The sequence below is a fragment of the Haliotis rubra genome, unplaced genomic scaffold (genome assembly GCF_003918875.1).
Source record: "Haliotis rubra isolate DU_JTF1 unplaced genomic scaffold, ASM391887v1 Scf1513, whole genome shotgun sequence".
NCBI classification, from domain to species: Eukaryota; Metazoa; Mollusca; class Gastropoda; order Lepetellida; family Haliotidae; genus Haliotis; species Haliotis rubra.
Genome location: NW_025765463.1, coordinates 149737 through 163640, shown reverse-complemented (window position 1 = coordinate 163640; position 13904 = coordinate 149737). Strand labels below are relative to the sequence as shown.

The 13904-nt window shown below is 44.8% G+C and overlaps 1 protein-coding gene and 1 long non-coding RNA gene across 2 annotated transcripts; both read left to right on the top strand.

The window, feature by feature from the left end:
• The first annotated feature begins 2791 nt into the window (after positions 1-2791).
• LOC124270403 (cullin-2-like) lies at positions 2792-6063 on the top strand. Its single transcript, XM_046705445.1, has 4 exons — positions 2792-2911; positions 3466-3532; positions 5052-5254; positions 6028-6063. The coding sequence occupies exons 1-4, from the start codon at positions 2792-2794 to the stop codon at positions 6061-6063; spliced, it is 426 nt and encodes a 141-aa protein (XP_046561401.1).
• Positions 6064-7532: 1469 nt separating this feature from the next.
• On the top strand, positions 7533-11578 carry LOC124270400. The gene is made up of 2 exons (XR_006896751.1): positions 7533-7578; positions 10592-11578. It is a non-coding gene; the product is annotated as an uncharacterized LOC124270400 (long non-coding RNA).
• Positions 11579-13904: the final 2326 nt, after the last annotated feature.

The following is a 13904-nucleotide window of genomic DNA, read 5'->3' as shown; positions in this document are numbered from 1 at the left end:
TTATATATATATTATACTTGTATATGTATGGAGTATTTATATAGCGCTATAGGCTATGTTTGACTATATGCTCAGTGCGCATTTGGAGACAGTATGGGGGGAACCCTGATTTATCAGGCTACTCCTACGTTCGGTCTAGAACCGCCGAGCTTTGGCTCCAACGGATGCTCTGAACCCGTGAGTAGCGCACCGACCGGGCCGGCACTGGTAGGGCAATTGCTTTCGGCGGGCGGTGTAGTTCAGGTCTCGGCCTGATGTCTATCGACGCCTTGACCAAGAAGCTATCAAGTATGTCGGTCGCCTCGACGCTCCGAGGTCTGTCTGAGTGCTTGGGATACCCTGATTTATCAGGCTACTGCCATGTGCCTCGGAACCGGGCTCATACATTGGACAAGTCGATTTGGGCTTCGGCTCTTTTCGCTACTTTGAACTTAACACTGAGTAGGTTCGTTCCTGAGGCAAGTGCGAGATAGAATCGCGGCTGTGTTGCCTCAGGTTTTGTCCGTGTCGAATACCTGAACCGTTAGAGTTCGCCTCCCGAAGGGAAGCCTGCTTCCAGCAAGGCATCCGGGACAAGGCCTCACACTCTAACGTCAGTCTGCCGTTGTTTCCCCTTAATAGCTCAACGAGCTGTATGCTCCACTCGGCGTTATCTCTCAGCTCTGCTGAGGGCTGGTGGAAGGGAAAGAGCGCCGGTGATTTTTCATCGGCGACTCTGGGCGGCATCTGACGAAGGTCAGCTGTTATCTGGCTAGGGACTGCATTGTAGCTGTGCCAGCCAAATGATGTGTACAGTTATGGGCCTATGGCGCCTGGGACTGTTTCGAGGAATACGGAAGTCTGTCGAGTTTCTCGTTAATCCCTCAGGTGCCCAGGCACCGGCAAACGTTATGTTGCCGACTGCAGGGGTTTACTGTATTCTGCTACAAACCCTGGTAGAAGTGTGACACACGCAAGTGTCGGCTTCCAGCGAGACGGCGAAAATACTCCATGTCGAGATCCAGTCTCTGCTGGGCAAGGCAACCATCGAGGTGGTTTCCAATGGTCAGGAAAATGTGGGGTTTGACTCCATTAATTTCCTTGCTGCCATTCAGAACGGAATTTTCAGACCCATTCTCATCTAAGAGCTGAACAAGTTAATAGAGGTACTGTCCTTCAAGATGGAGACACCGCGCTCGGTGATCTCATCTGTCTATTCCTTGTCTATTGCACCCTGATTTCAAGATTTACCTTCGGTTCTTCTTCGACGGGATGTGCTACCAGTTTCGCAGTGCTCCCCTTTGCAACATTATGGCGCAAGGGTGTTCCTAAATTGAGGTTTGTTACAGCCAAGGGTGTGTGTCGGTGTTGTCACCGTACTACCCTGGCGACTGGCTCATCGGGGTTTTAGAATAACAATTGAGTCTGGGGAACCTCACCGATCAGTGTTGGTCACTCTTACGGAACTGTGCCGAATTGTCAACCTCACGCAGTCAGATGGACAAACGTCAGGCGTCTCTCCAAGGGACTCCCCCTGGAGACACCGTCACTCTCAGTCAACCCGGATACATCCCTGCCGGATTGGGGCGATGTTCTGGGCGACCTGTGGTCTCTTGACAACGAAGTCACAACCTGCACATCAATGTGCTGGAATTGACAGTAGTCAGGTTCGATCCCGGCGACACCGATGGACCGAATGACCTTTTCGCCAGACATTCTAACTTGAACGGGTGCCACACCCTAATCCTTTTGATTCTTCTGGGTTTGGCCACTGTCAGGCTCAATCCCCAGACATGTCGCGGAATTCCTGCAGCCGCTGCAGACACAATTCTAGCCGACCGCTCAGTGTGTTGATCAGCTGGGGAAGCTGGTGCAGATAGGGGATTTCAGAATCCCTGTTCTGGCGGATTTAGTTCGGATATTGGAGTTACTATAACCTCGCTTTGCTGGAGAGCCTTATGACGACTCCACCATTCCCTCGGTACTCCATGTGGCTATTTCCACGCTTTCACACCTCGCTTCGATGGTGCTCTGCCTGGCAGCACCCTCTCTCCATACAGCCAGAAGCTGGCATGAACAGGGTTCCACCGCCTTCGCGCGAATCGGTGCCCACCTTGAAATTGCCAATTATTCTCAATTGGCTGTCTGGCCCTGACTTTTCAAGTATATTGTCTCTCTCCACTTCACTTGTTGACGTGGAAGATGGCTTTACTTTGTGGTGGTGAGCTCTGGTAGAAGGGTCGGTACATCCATGCGATACCCACTGACCGACACTGACAGTATTTATACTGATCATGTCCAGAGTTCGGCCCGGATACCCGCTACCACACTCAGTTCGATTCTTGCTTTCCACGCGACCGCTCATATTGAACTTCCACCCCTTACCCAGCCTTCCACACCGGGGACCCATCTTTCATTGCTCATCCGTTGAGTGACTATAACGAAAGAACGAAAGGGATCCGGGGATGGGGTACCCACATGTGTTCTGTTTGGTGGCGGAAGACCGGGGAGTCTCCAAGCAGCGCTGACTTTATCTCATTGGCTTGTTTCCGTGAATGTTCGGATTACAATGTTAAGGTTTACCTTCCTGGAGGTTGAAGGCAGATTGGTAGGGCAGATGCCGCTTTGTTGACAATACACAGCTGCACTGCTCATTGAGAGATTGGTTCTGTCGCTCTTGGAGTCGGCAGAACAGCCCTTCATTCTGCTTTTCGCTTTCCCTTCCTTTATACCTCCGCAATGCGCTTCTGGTTCGGGCTATTAAGGTTGGGAGTTGTTTTCGCATGTCCCCATACATTCCCTTTCCATTGTAATGGTTGGGGCGGGGTTTTATGTCATACCTGATTTTGAGCCAGCTGGACGCATTAGCTTGGGCTCTCTATTTCCTGCTCCTATCGCACGCCTGATTGACATCAGCGGTCAAGTGGCTCCGGTAAGTGTGGGTTTTTCTATTCCGTATCGCTTTGTAGATTTCACCAATCGCTGGTTTAGTTGTTACCAGACAGATGGAATGCCACTACGTCCTCAAATATCTTTGGGAGTCTGTCTTATGCTTATATAAAACCCCAAAGAGGACTTTTCTGAAAGAACATACAAACCCGTAGAGGTTATGAATTCTTTGAAGAAAGTCCTCCTTTGAGTATCACTGACCCTCCGCCCTCCTCATTCTGTCTGATAATCGCTCAGCATGAAAAGTGAGGTACCCAGGTAGACGGCTAGAGTTACCTGGGTTTGGCTGTAGGGGGCTCGGTGGGGCCCTGTGGGAATGGTCTCACAAGACAAAAATCGAGTTTTGGGTTTTGTAAATATTTTATTGAAAATATAGTTACAACTGTCGAATTTGGGTGTCTAATGGACATTTTAGTGCTTATATGTAAATCTCCCAAGGAGGACTTTTTCTTCAAAGAATTCATAACCCTCTACAGGTTTGTATAATTTTACACTGTAATTCAATAGAGGTATTGAATGTATATATTCGCATTGCAGTTTGAATTATTCTACAACAAAAATTTCAGCGGGAGAAAGTTAGCATGGATGCACAGCTTTTGTAATGGTAAGACATTTACATAATTCTTTCAGAATAATTTCTTGCCTCTTGAACTTGAGTTTATACAGGCTGCTTTGGATGTTCTGTGGTGAGCTTTGTATTTTTCTATATTTCTGACAAAAGTTTTACCTTTAAAAGGATGACCCCCATCTGTGTCTCCATCAAGACTCCACACAATAGGGCCCGTAAGTAGGTCACGACACTTCACTAGACCTCAGTACTTCAGGTCACTAACAACGTTTCACACCTATTGGAATGGTCTCATGGTTGTCAGTTGACAGTGAGGAACCGATAGTCCTTGCAGGAATAACAAATTACCAATCTAACCATCTCCAAATTACTATTACAGCTATCATCAGCTGTGACAGCCAAGCATGGTTGTACACTTGGTACGGTCTAGTCAAGTCCTATTTGGCGGTTGCACAATTTGGAACAAGAACTGGTTCTTGAATATACGCTTGTCACCAAAATCTGGTACCGGAAGTAAGCTGGGCCCTGTCTGGCATATCGTAAGCTGGCACCTGCAAAGGGAGCCGGGAACCAGCTTAGTACCAGAAGTAGCACCTCGCGAGACTAACAGGCCCTATTCTGATTTCTGAACATCAAACAAAGCAAACATTTTCAGTTTCAGGCTTCACATTACCGTGTTTATTCTTGTATTGTCCTAGGCCAAATGCTAGGAAAGTCCCTAGGATCTCAGCAGTAACACTGTTATCCATTGTTATCCAGTGATTAGTAGGACACCACCTACCCTCCAGAAATTCTAGTTGATATGGAACTAGCCACATAATGTATCAGTTTACTAAAACCAAACAAGGTTTACCCCACTGTTGAAACTGTCCACATGTTCATAGACCAACTGTATGAGTATTAACCACATGGACTAATGGACGGTGACAAGCACTGGTGTTCAACATTGTCAAGATGTGTGCAGTATGGGAAATAAGGCTGGGTGTATTATATTACCTGATTTTGATGCCATCTCTACATTTGGCCTGGGAGTATATATACAGTGGAAACCCCCTAAGTAAAGACCGCTTAACTAAACAGACCTGATAAGTAAACACTTTTCTTTGGTCCCGGCAAATTTCTTCATTAATTATCACTATTAGAGTCCGGTTAACTAAACTCGGATAAGTAAACAATACCGCTTAATTAAACATCTTCTCACGGTCCCTGGAAGTAAATTACTTAACAAAAGAGACCGGATAACTAAATTAGCGATCGCCACATAATCCGACATGAGGGGCAGTCGTGTCAGTCTCCAGTCAAACAAACATCCTACTTACAGCTCGCTGGCAGCAAGCAGTTGACAAAACACTGACAACTGGAGGCCAGCCCTGATAAGTTGTTCATTGTTACATATGCATACATATACATGCATATGGTTGTCATTTGCTGGTTTTTATAAGTTTGGATAAGTAAAATACCTGATAAGTAAACAATTTTGGCGAGTCCCTTGAAATTTTACTTATCAGGTTTCCACTGTATATAGATATAGCTATCACTTTTATGTTTGTTCCAGTTGAAATGAAGTTTAACTATCTGAAGAAGACGTACTTCGTGACGATGGGGACTTTCCACATGGGGATCCTGCTGCTGTTTAATAGTGGCGACAATGTGGAGAAGCTTGCATTTAGCTTTATACAGAAACACACAACACTGCCTGAAAGGGAGCTGGTCAAACAACTGCAGTCACTTATAGATACCAAAATAATCTCACATGAAGTAAGTTGTTCTTTTCAGTTGTCCAATTGGGTAGATCAATGCTCATCACTGGATTGTCTGGTCCAGACTTGATAATTTACAGACCGCCACCATGCAGATGGAACATTGCTGAGTGCAGCATAAAACAAAACTCACTCAGTGTTCCAGTTGTTTTATCTAATAATGTTATTAAAAGCTCAGTGAGTTAGATAATTGACTTTGTGTGCTGGTGATTAGCTGCCTGACTCTGGAGGTGAGGTGAGGTGAAATTGGGTGTAACGTCGTGCTTGAGAATATTTCGCTCATATGATGACGTGCATGCATGTGTATGTGGATGCGCGGCTGCTTGTACTAGCCCAGACTTAAGCTGGTTTTATAGTGCTAGCCCACTGAGATACCATGCCACAGTGAAGCATGAATACCCCACTCAGACACATTATACTGACTCCGAGCTGACCAGTCCTTGTTGTACCCATAATGCCGAGCACCAGGCAGGGACCAACAAGTACCAAATTTTAACGTCTTTTGGTATGACGCGGCCGGGGATCAAACTCATGACCTTCCGCTCGACCGGACGGACTCTAACCACTACACCACGGAGGCGGTCGCCTGACTCTGGATCATCTGGCACCATGATCTCATGTTACAGGGCCGGCGCGGTAGCCTAGTGGTTAAAGCATTCCCCACATAGGTACAATGTGTGAAGCCCATTTCTGGTGTCCCCTGCCGTGATCTTGCTAGAATATTGCTAAAAGCAGCGTAAAACTAAACTCATTCACTCACTCATTTTACAGGGTGAAATTACACCAGAGCTTAATTCTCGAAGTTAAATCCTTAGCTTACAACAACAAAAGAACCAAGTTCAAGATCACAGCTGCTGTGCAGCGAGATTCTCCACAGGTATGTTGCCGTTATGAAAGTATGTTGTCAGTGAAGGTGTACTGATACAGCGATATGACTGTGTACTGTTATGGGATGTGGGCTTTGATTGTGTATTGACTTTGAGCATGACTGTTGTAACTGAGTCAGTACTGTGCATTGACATGGGATGGATATATAGCTGGAATATTGCTGAGTATGGAAGCGTAAAACACACCTCACTCACTCATAATGTGTGATTGTGCATTGTCATTGGGTATGATTTCATGCATTGTCATGGGTTGTGATTGTGTATTGTCATGGGTTTTGATTGTATTTTGACCTGGGGTGTGTATGTGTTTTGCCATGGGGTGTGATGGTGGTTTGTCATGGGTTGTGATTCGGTATTGTCATGGAGTGCTAGTATGTATTGTCATGGAGCATGATTGTATATTGACACGCATGTGATTGTGTATTGTTATGGGTTGTGATTCGGCATTGTTACGAGGTGCTATGTATTGTCATGGGGTGTGACTATGAATTGTCATGAGGTGTGACTATGTATTGTCATGGGGTGTGACTGTGTATTGTCATGGGGTGTGACTATGTATTGTCATGGGGTGTGACTATGTATTGTCATGGGGTGTGACTGTATTGTCATGGGGTGACTATGTATCGTCATGGGGTGTGACTATGTATTGTCATGGGGTGTGACTATGTATTGTCATATGGTGTGACTATGTATTGTCATAGGGTGTGACTATGAATTGTCATGGGGTGTGACTATGTATTGTCATGGGGTGTGACTATGTATTGTCATATGGTGTGACTATGTATTGTCATGGCGTGTGACTATGTATCGTCATGGGGTGTGACTATGTATTGTCATAGGCTGTGACTATGTATTGTCATTGGGTGTGACTATGTATTGTCATTGGGTGTGACTATGTATTGTCATGGGGTGTGACTATGTATTGTCATTGGGTGTGACTATGTATTGTCATGGGCTATAACTGTATCGATTGACTGTGCTCAGATTGTAATTTTCTAAATAGGCCCTGCCACAAAGCTATCATCATAGTGCTACCACTGTCATAACTCCTACACTGTAACATAGACTTCATTTACAGTCGTAGGCCACGATAGCTTTAGGGAACGGGCCTAGAGGGCCAAAGAATTGCTAAACCCAAATCATTTCTAAAAGCTAAAAGTCTGATTGACCTAAGAACCCATGCATCATTCAGTAGGATATTTTGCACTTTGATTTCACCAGATGCTATTCTTCTGATATTGTGAGAGTGTTACATTAAACTGTCTCACTGTGTTGTCAATGTGACTGCACTGTGTTTGGTTTTGGACCACAGGAAGTAGAACTGACTCCACTCTCGGCCGTGGACCTAAGATCGAAGATGTATGTGCAAGCATGCATTGTCCTGCATCATGAAGGCTTAGAAAGGTTCTCAAACATAATCTTCTCTATACAGGAGGTAAGAAGCTTGGGGAATAGGGAATGTTGACATGAAGTGTAATCTTGCTTAGATGTTTCATATTATTAGGGACTTAGTGGTACAATAGTTTACACACTGCAACTCGCTGTCCATAGTTTTGTTCTCAAAGTTCTCAACCCAATTGTCATGAGTTTAAATTTGATATATGAATTAGATTTAATAGAAAAATATTGCTCAGAAGTTATTCTTGCATAAAAACTCCACTTTCTAGTGAGTTCTGTAATGTTGTTTAAGTTCTGAGGACTTTATCATGTGAGTTTTCCACTGTAAAGATAACGTGATGTGATATTCCTGAATATCTTGGAAACCCTCTAACCTTACTATATCTCACACTTGCACACTCACCTCTGACTCACTTCTACCACCATCCCACACACCTCTGACTCACTCTCTACCACCATCCCACACACCCCTGACTCACTCTACCACCAAACCCCACACACCTCTGACTCACTCTACCACCAATCCCACACACCTCTGACTCTGACTCACTCTACCACCAACCCACACACCCTCTCTGACTCACTTTCTACCACCAACCCACACACACCTTCTTGACTCTCTGACTCACTTCTACCACCCATCCCACACACCCTCTGACTCCACTCTACCACCAACCCACACACCCCTCTGACTCACTTCTACCACCATCCCACACACCCTCTGACTCACTCTCTACCATACAACCCACACACCCTCTGGACTCCTCACTCTACCACCATCCCACACACCCTCTGACTCACTTTCTACCACCATCCCACACACCCTTGACTCACTCACGCCACCATCCCACAACACCCCTGGACTCCACTGTACCACCATCCCACACACAATCTCTGACTCCACTTCTACCACTATCCCACACACCCACTCAGCCACCAATACTCAATCATTCCTACAATCCACACTCCACTCAACCCATCTACACTTCTATCAATCCTCACTCAACCACCCATTCACACACTTTATCAACTTCCTCACCCAACCACCCATCCCCACTCTATCAATCTGCTCACCCAACCACCCATCCACACTTTTATCAATCCTCGCTGCCAACCACCCACCCACACTCTATCAATCCCTCACTCCAACCACCCTCTCTGACCACACTCTATCAATCCCTCGCTCCTCAACCACCACCCATACTCCCTCAATCCACTTTCACCAACCACCCATCCACACTCTATCAATCACCAACTCACCCAACCACCCATCCACACTTCTTATCAATCTCACCCAACCACCCATCCACACTCTGACTTTATCAATCCTGGCCACACTCAACCACCCATTCAACCACCAATGGACACCTATCAATCTCTCACCCAACCACCCATTCACACTTTATCAATCCGTCACTCAACCACCCATCCACACTCTATCAATCCCTCGCTCAACCACCCACCCACACTCTATCAATCCCTCACCCAACCACCCATCCATACTTTATCAATCCCTCACCCAACCACCCATCCACACTTTATCAATCCCTCACTCAACCACCCACCCACACTTTATCAATCCCTCACTAACCACCAATCCACCCATACTTTATCATCAATCCTCTCATCCAACCACCAATCCACACTCTATCATCAATCCCTCACCCAACCACCCATCCACACTTTATCAATCCCTCACCAACCACCCACCCACACTTCTATCAACCCTCACTCAACCACCCACCCATACTCTTTATCAATCCCTCACCAACCACCCATTCACACTTTTTATCAATCCCTCACTCTACCACCCATCCACACTCTATCAATCCCTCACTCAACCCCCCATCCATACTTTATCAATCCCTCACCCAACCACCCATCCATACTTTATCAATCCCTAACCCAACCACCCATCCATACTTTATCAATCCCTCACCCAACCACCCATCCATACTTTCTCAATCCCTCACCCAACCACCCATCCATACTTTTTCAATCCCTCACCCAACCACCCATCCACACTTATCAATCCCTCGCTCAACCACACACCCACACCCTCTCCTTTATCAACTCCCTCACCCAACCACCCATCCATACTTTATCAATCCCTCACCCAACCACCCATCCACACTTTATCAATCCCTCACTCAACCACCCACCCACACTTCTATCACTCCCTCACCCAACCACCCATCCACACTCTATCACTCCCTCACCCAACCACCCATCCACACTTTATCAATCCCTCACCCAACAACCCATCCACACTCTATCACTCCCTCACCCAACCACCCACCCACACTCTATCACTCCCTCACCCAACACCCATCCACACTCTATCACTCCCTCACTCAACCACCCATCCACACTTTATCAATCCCTCACCCAACCACCCATCCACACTCTATCAATCCCTCACTCAACCACCCATCCATACTTTATCAATCCCTCACTCAGTTACCAATCTACACATTCTACACTAACTGGGCGGTGGGGTAGCCTAGTGGTTAAAGCGTTGGCTCATCACGCCGAAGACCCTGGTTCGATTCCCCACATGGGTACAATGTGTGAAACCCATTTCTGGTGTTCCCCGCAACTGACCGCCAGTGGTGTAGTGGTTAGAGCATCCTACCGAGAATGGAAGGTCGCTGGTTCGATCCTCGACCGCCATACCAAAAGACGCAAAAATTTGGTACTTGTTGGTCCCTGTCTGGCGCCCGGCATTAATGGGTACAACAAGGACTGGTCGGCTCGGAGTCAGTATAATGTGTCTGAGTGGGGTATTCATGCTTCACTGTGGCATGGTATCTCAGTGGGCTAGCACTATAAAACCAGCTTCAGTCTGGGCTAGTACAAGCAGCCGCACATACACATACACACGCATGCACGTCGTCATATGAGCGAAATATTCTCAAGCACGACGTAAAACCCAATTTCACCTCACCTCAACACTAACTCAACCACTTACTCAGCAACACAACCACCCCTCCACACTTGCTCACCCCCCCAACTCACTGTCACTCCAGCCCTGATTTCTTTTTGTGCAGGTGATCAGCCAGTCGCGGTCCCGCTTCAACCCCAGCATCAGCATGATCAAGAAGTGTATAGAGACTCTCATAGACAAACAGTACCTCGAAAGGACAGCTAACACTACAGACGAATACAGCTACGTAGCATGATGCAGCTGTCTATGTGGGTGTGCATCACATACTCTAGCCCTCATACCGACTGCATCGTCACTAACGCTCAATATGTCATTCTGTCTAGATGTGAAATCAGCCTGACTTTCAAGCTCCTGATCTGAGGCTGCGAGTGCACCTGTTGAAGAATGGCACCACAGGATTGGATTATATGAAGAGTGTGTATTGTTATTAAAGCATATTGGAATACATCTATGGGATCTAAGGATGGGATAACATTTTGAGAGGAAAATAATAGACTAACTTTCTCTTGGAGTCCTACTGGGAAAATGGAAAAATGGAAAATGGACAACTATTCATAACAGTCATTTATTATTACATCTTGACACGTACAGCAATATTGGTGGAAGAGAAGTGGACAGTTGTGTTTAACAAGAACATGACAGAACAAGGTTGATGGCAGAAAACGTGATTGTGACTATGGAATGCATCCTCAGACATTAGTTAAGAAAATATTGAAACTATTATTGTCATAGTTCCGTGAAGGCTGGAGTAATTAATCCCCACGGTTCCTTGATCCTCCTTACCAACAAATAAAAAAGGGAGATGACACAAAATTATGTATAAATTTTGCAAGTTTATTCTATTTTATTTTCAAACAAAATTAATCAAGCAAATATAAATTAAACTAAAAATTACAATGTATTCTCACAAATTTACTGAAGACTTATCCATAAAATATAAAATAGGTCTGTGAAGTCCTCATGCAAAGAAAACCAAGAGAAATCTGTTTCTAACTGCTGCAAGTAGCAAATGTTTTTTTGTGTTTTTAAAAAAATTGAAATCCATCAATTTTTTGTATGTGGTTAATAAGTGATGATCATGCTAAAGAAAACTGCCATTTTTAGTTCACTGGAGCTGAAACTGACCCCTTAGCTGGCAATTACTAGGGTTGTTTTGTATAGTAACAGTGTCACACACTTGAAGAAGTTGATCTGTTTGGCAACGATTGGTGTTTTAGGAGGATGTAGATGTGGTATATGTTTAAGACTTCAAGGACAAGCTGTGCTGAATCTGGATGTGAATTGCTGACCAAACTCAATAGTGCCCGAATCTGGATGTGAAGCCATGTTTCAGTGCTCACGTTTGGGATGAAGACAATGGGAGAGATCTGTGTTATTTATTCGACATATTCCCTAGAGGGTGGTAGGGTAACCAAGTGGTTAAAGTGTTCACTCATCACGCTGAAGAGGGCGGTGGGGTAGCCTAGTGGTTAAAGCGTTCGCTCTTCATGCTGAAGACCCGGGTTCGAATCCCCATGTGGGTACAATGTGTGAAGCCCATTTCTGGTGTCCCCCTCCGTGATATTGCTGGAATATTGCTAAAAGCGGCGTAAAACCAAACTCAGTCAGTCAGTCAGTCACGCTGAAGACCCGGGTTCGAGCCCCCACATGGGTAGAATGTGTGAAGACCGTTTCTGATTCCCCCTGCCGTGATATTGCTGGAATATGGCCAAAAGCGGTGTAAAGCCATACTTATTCAATCATTCCCTTGAGCTCTTTGTTTTCGGTATCTGATTTAAAGCTGAGGTTTCAGCAGCAAAGATCGAAAATCCTTCTACCATGGTTATCAGAACCTGCTGCACACAGTGATCTTAGCAGTATCGTCATACATAGACCTACAATCATAGAACTTTGGGGTCATCATTCAATTTGGGGCAGCAGGATAGCCTAATGGTTAGAGCGTCCACTCATCACGCCGAAGACCCAGGTTCATGTTCCTACATGGGTACAATGTGTGAAGCCCATTTCGTGTCCCCTGCCGTGATATTGCTGGGATGTTACTAATAGTGGCGTAAAACTAAACTCATTCATTCTGATTCAGCTGAGGTTGCAGCAGCCGAGATGGAAAATCCATTTACCAGGGCACTTTCCACAAAGTGTGCTTACAACAGTCATAGCACTTTGGGGTTATCAATCAAATCACATTACATTTATATATGTAGGAAAAATATTTTTCTTGTATAATGTTCTGACTGCATAAATTTTAAATGTGTTCAGATGGTTTCTGAAAATCATTTAATATATTTTGATGGGAGTAATTTGTGAATCCTATTTCTGGTGTCCCCTACGTGATATTGCTGGAATATTGCTAAAAGCGATGTAAAACTATTTTCACTCACTTGATGGGTGTAGAGTGTTTTCTTTGAATAATGGAATACAGTTTGTCAAATGACATATTGTCTTTTATCATATTATTACCTCAGCATCAAGATGTAACTTTGACAAGATGAGTCAGTACAGCTGTATGTTTTGACCGATAGCTAGTTCAGAACAAATCAATGAATAAGTTATCCACCTTGGGAATTTGTAGTTAGAATTGGTCCACATCAGCCCAGCCAGCCAGCCTAGGGGTAGCCTAGTGGTTAAAGGGTTCGCTCATCACACCAAAGACCGGGGTTTGATTCCCCACATGGGTAGAATGTGTGACGCCCATTTCTGGTGTCTCCTGCTGTGATATTGCTGGAATATTGTTAAAAGCAACGGAAAACTAAACTCACTCACTCACTGTTTGTAAGTACAAGGTGACAGGCTGATCACAATGCTTGAGTATCGGTGCAACATGGGTGACGGACCTGTAGGGGAGACAACTCTCTGCTGTAAATGAATTGGTAGGATTTGGGTTTGAGTAAGATTAGCATAATCATCATTCCAGTGTTATGCTAATTCACTTAAGAAATAATCTTGACCCTGTTTTCATTTAAACTCTTTCTAATTGACAGCTTATCCCATCTTTGATTCGGCATGAAGATGAAGGGACCTGGTGGAGTAAGCGATTGGTTAAAGCTTTCGCTCATACTGAAGGCCCATTTGTGCTGTATCTCTACCAGAATATTGCCAGAAGCTATAAAACCATATTAATTCACTTAATGCTTAAGGCATCTCCTGAATGCAATGTACATGAATAACCACATCTCTTGCATCAATATAATAATCGTTCACCTTTGTATTGTTAAGTATTTTTTTACATATTTAGAATGTCACTTTCTGTATTCATACAGAATTGCATATTTGGTATCCGATTTCAGAATTTTGATTTGAAGGATTTGCAAAGGATGAAATTTCTTAAGCATAATATTTCTGTTCCCCAATTATTTACTTCTTTGAGTGGCATTTAGGAGCTGGTTTGATAAACAGGAACGATATTTATTAGATAGGCA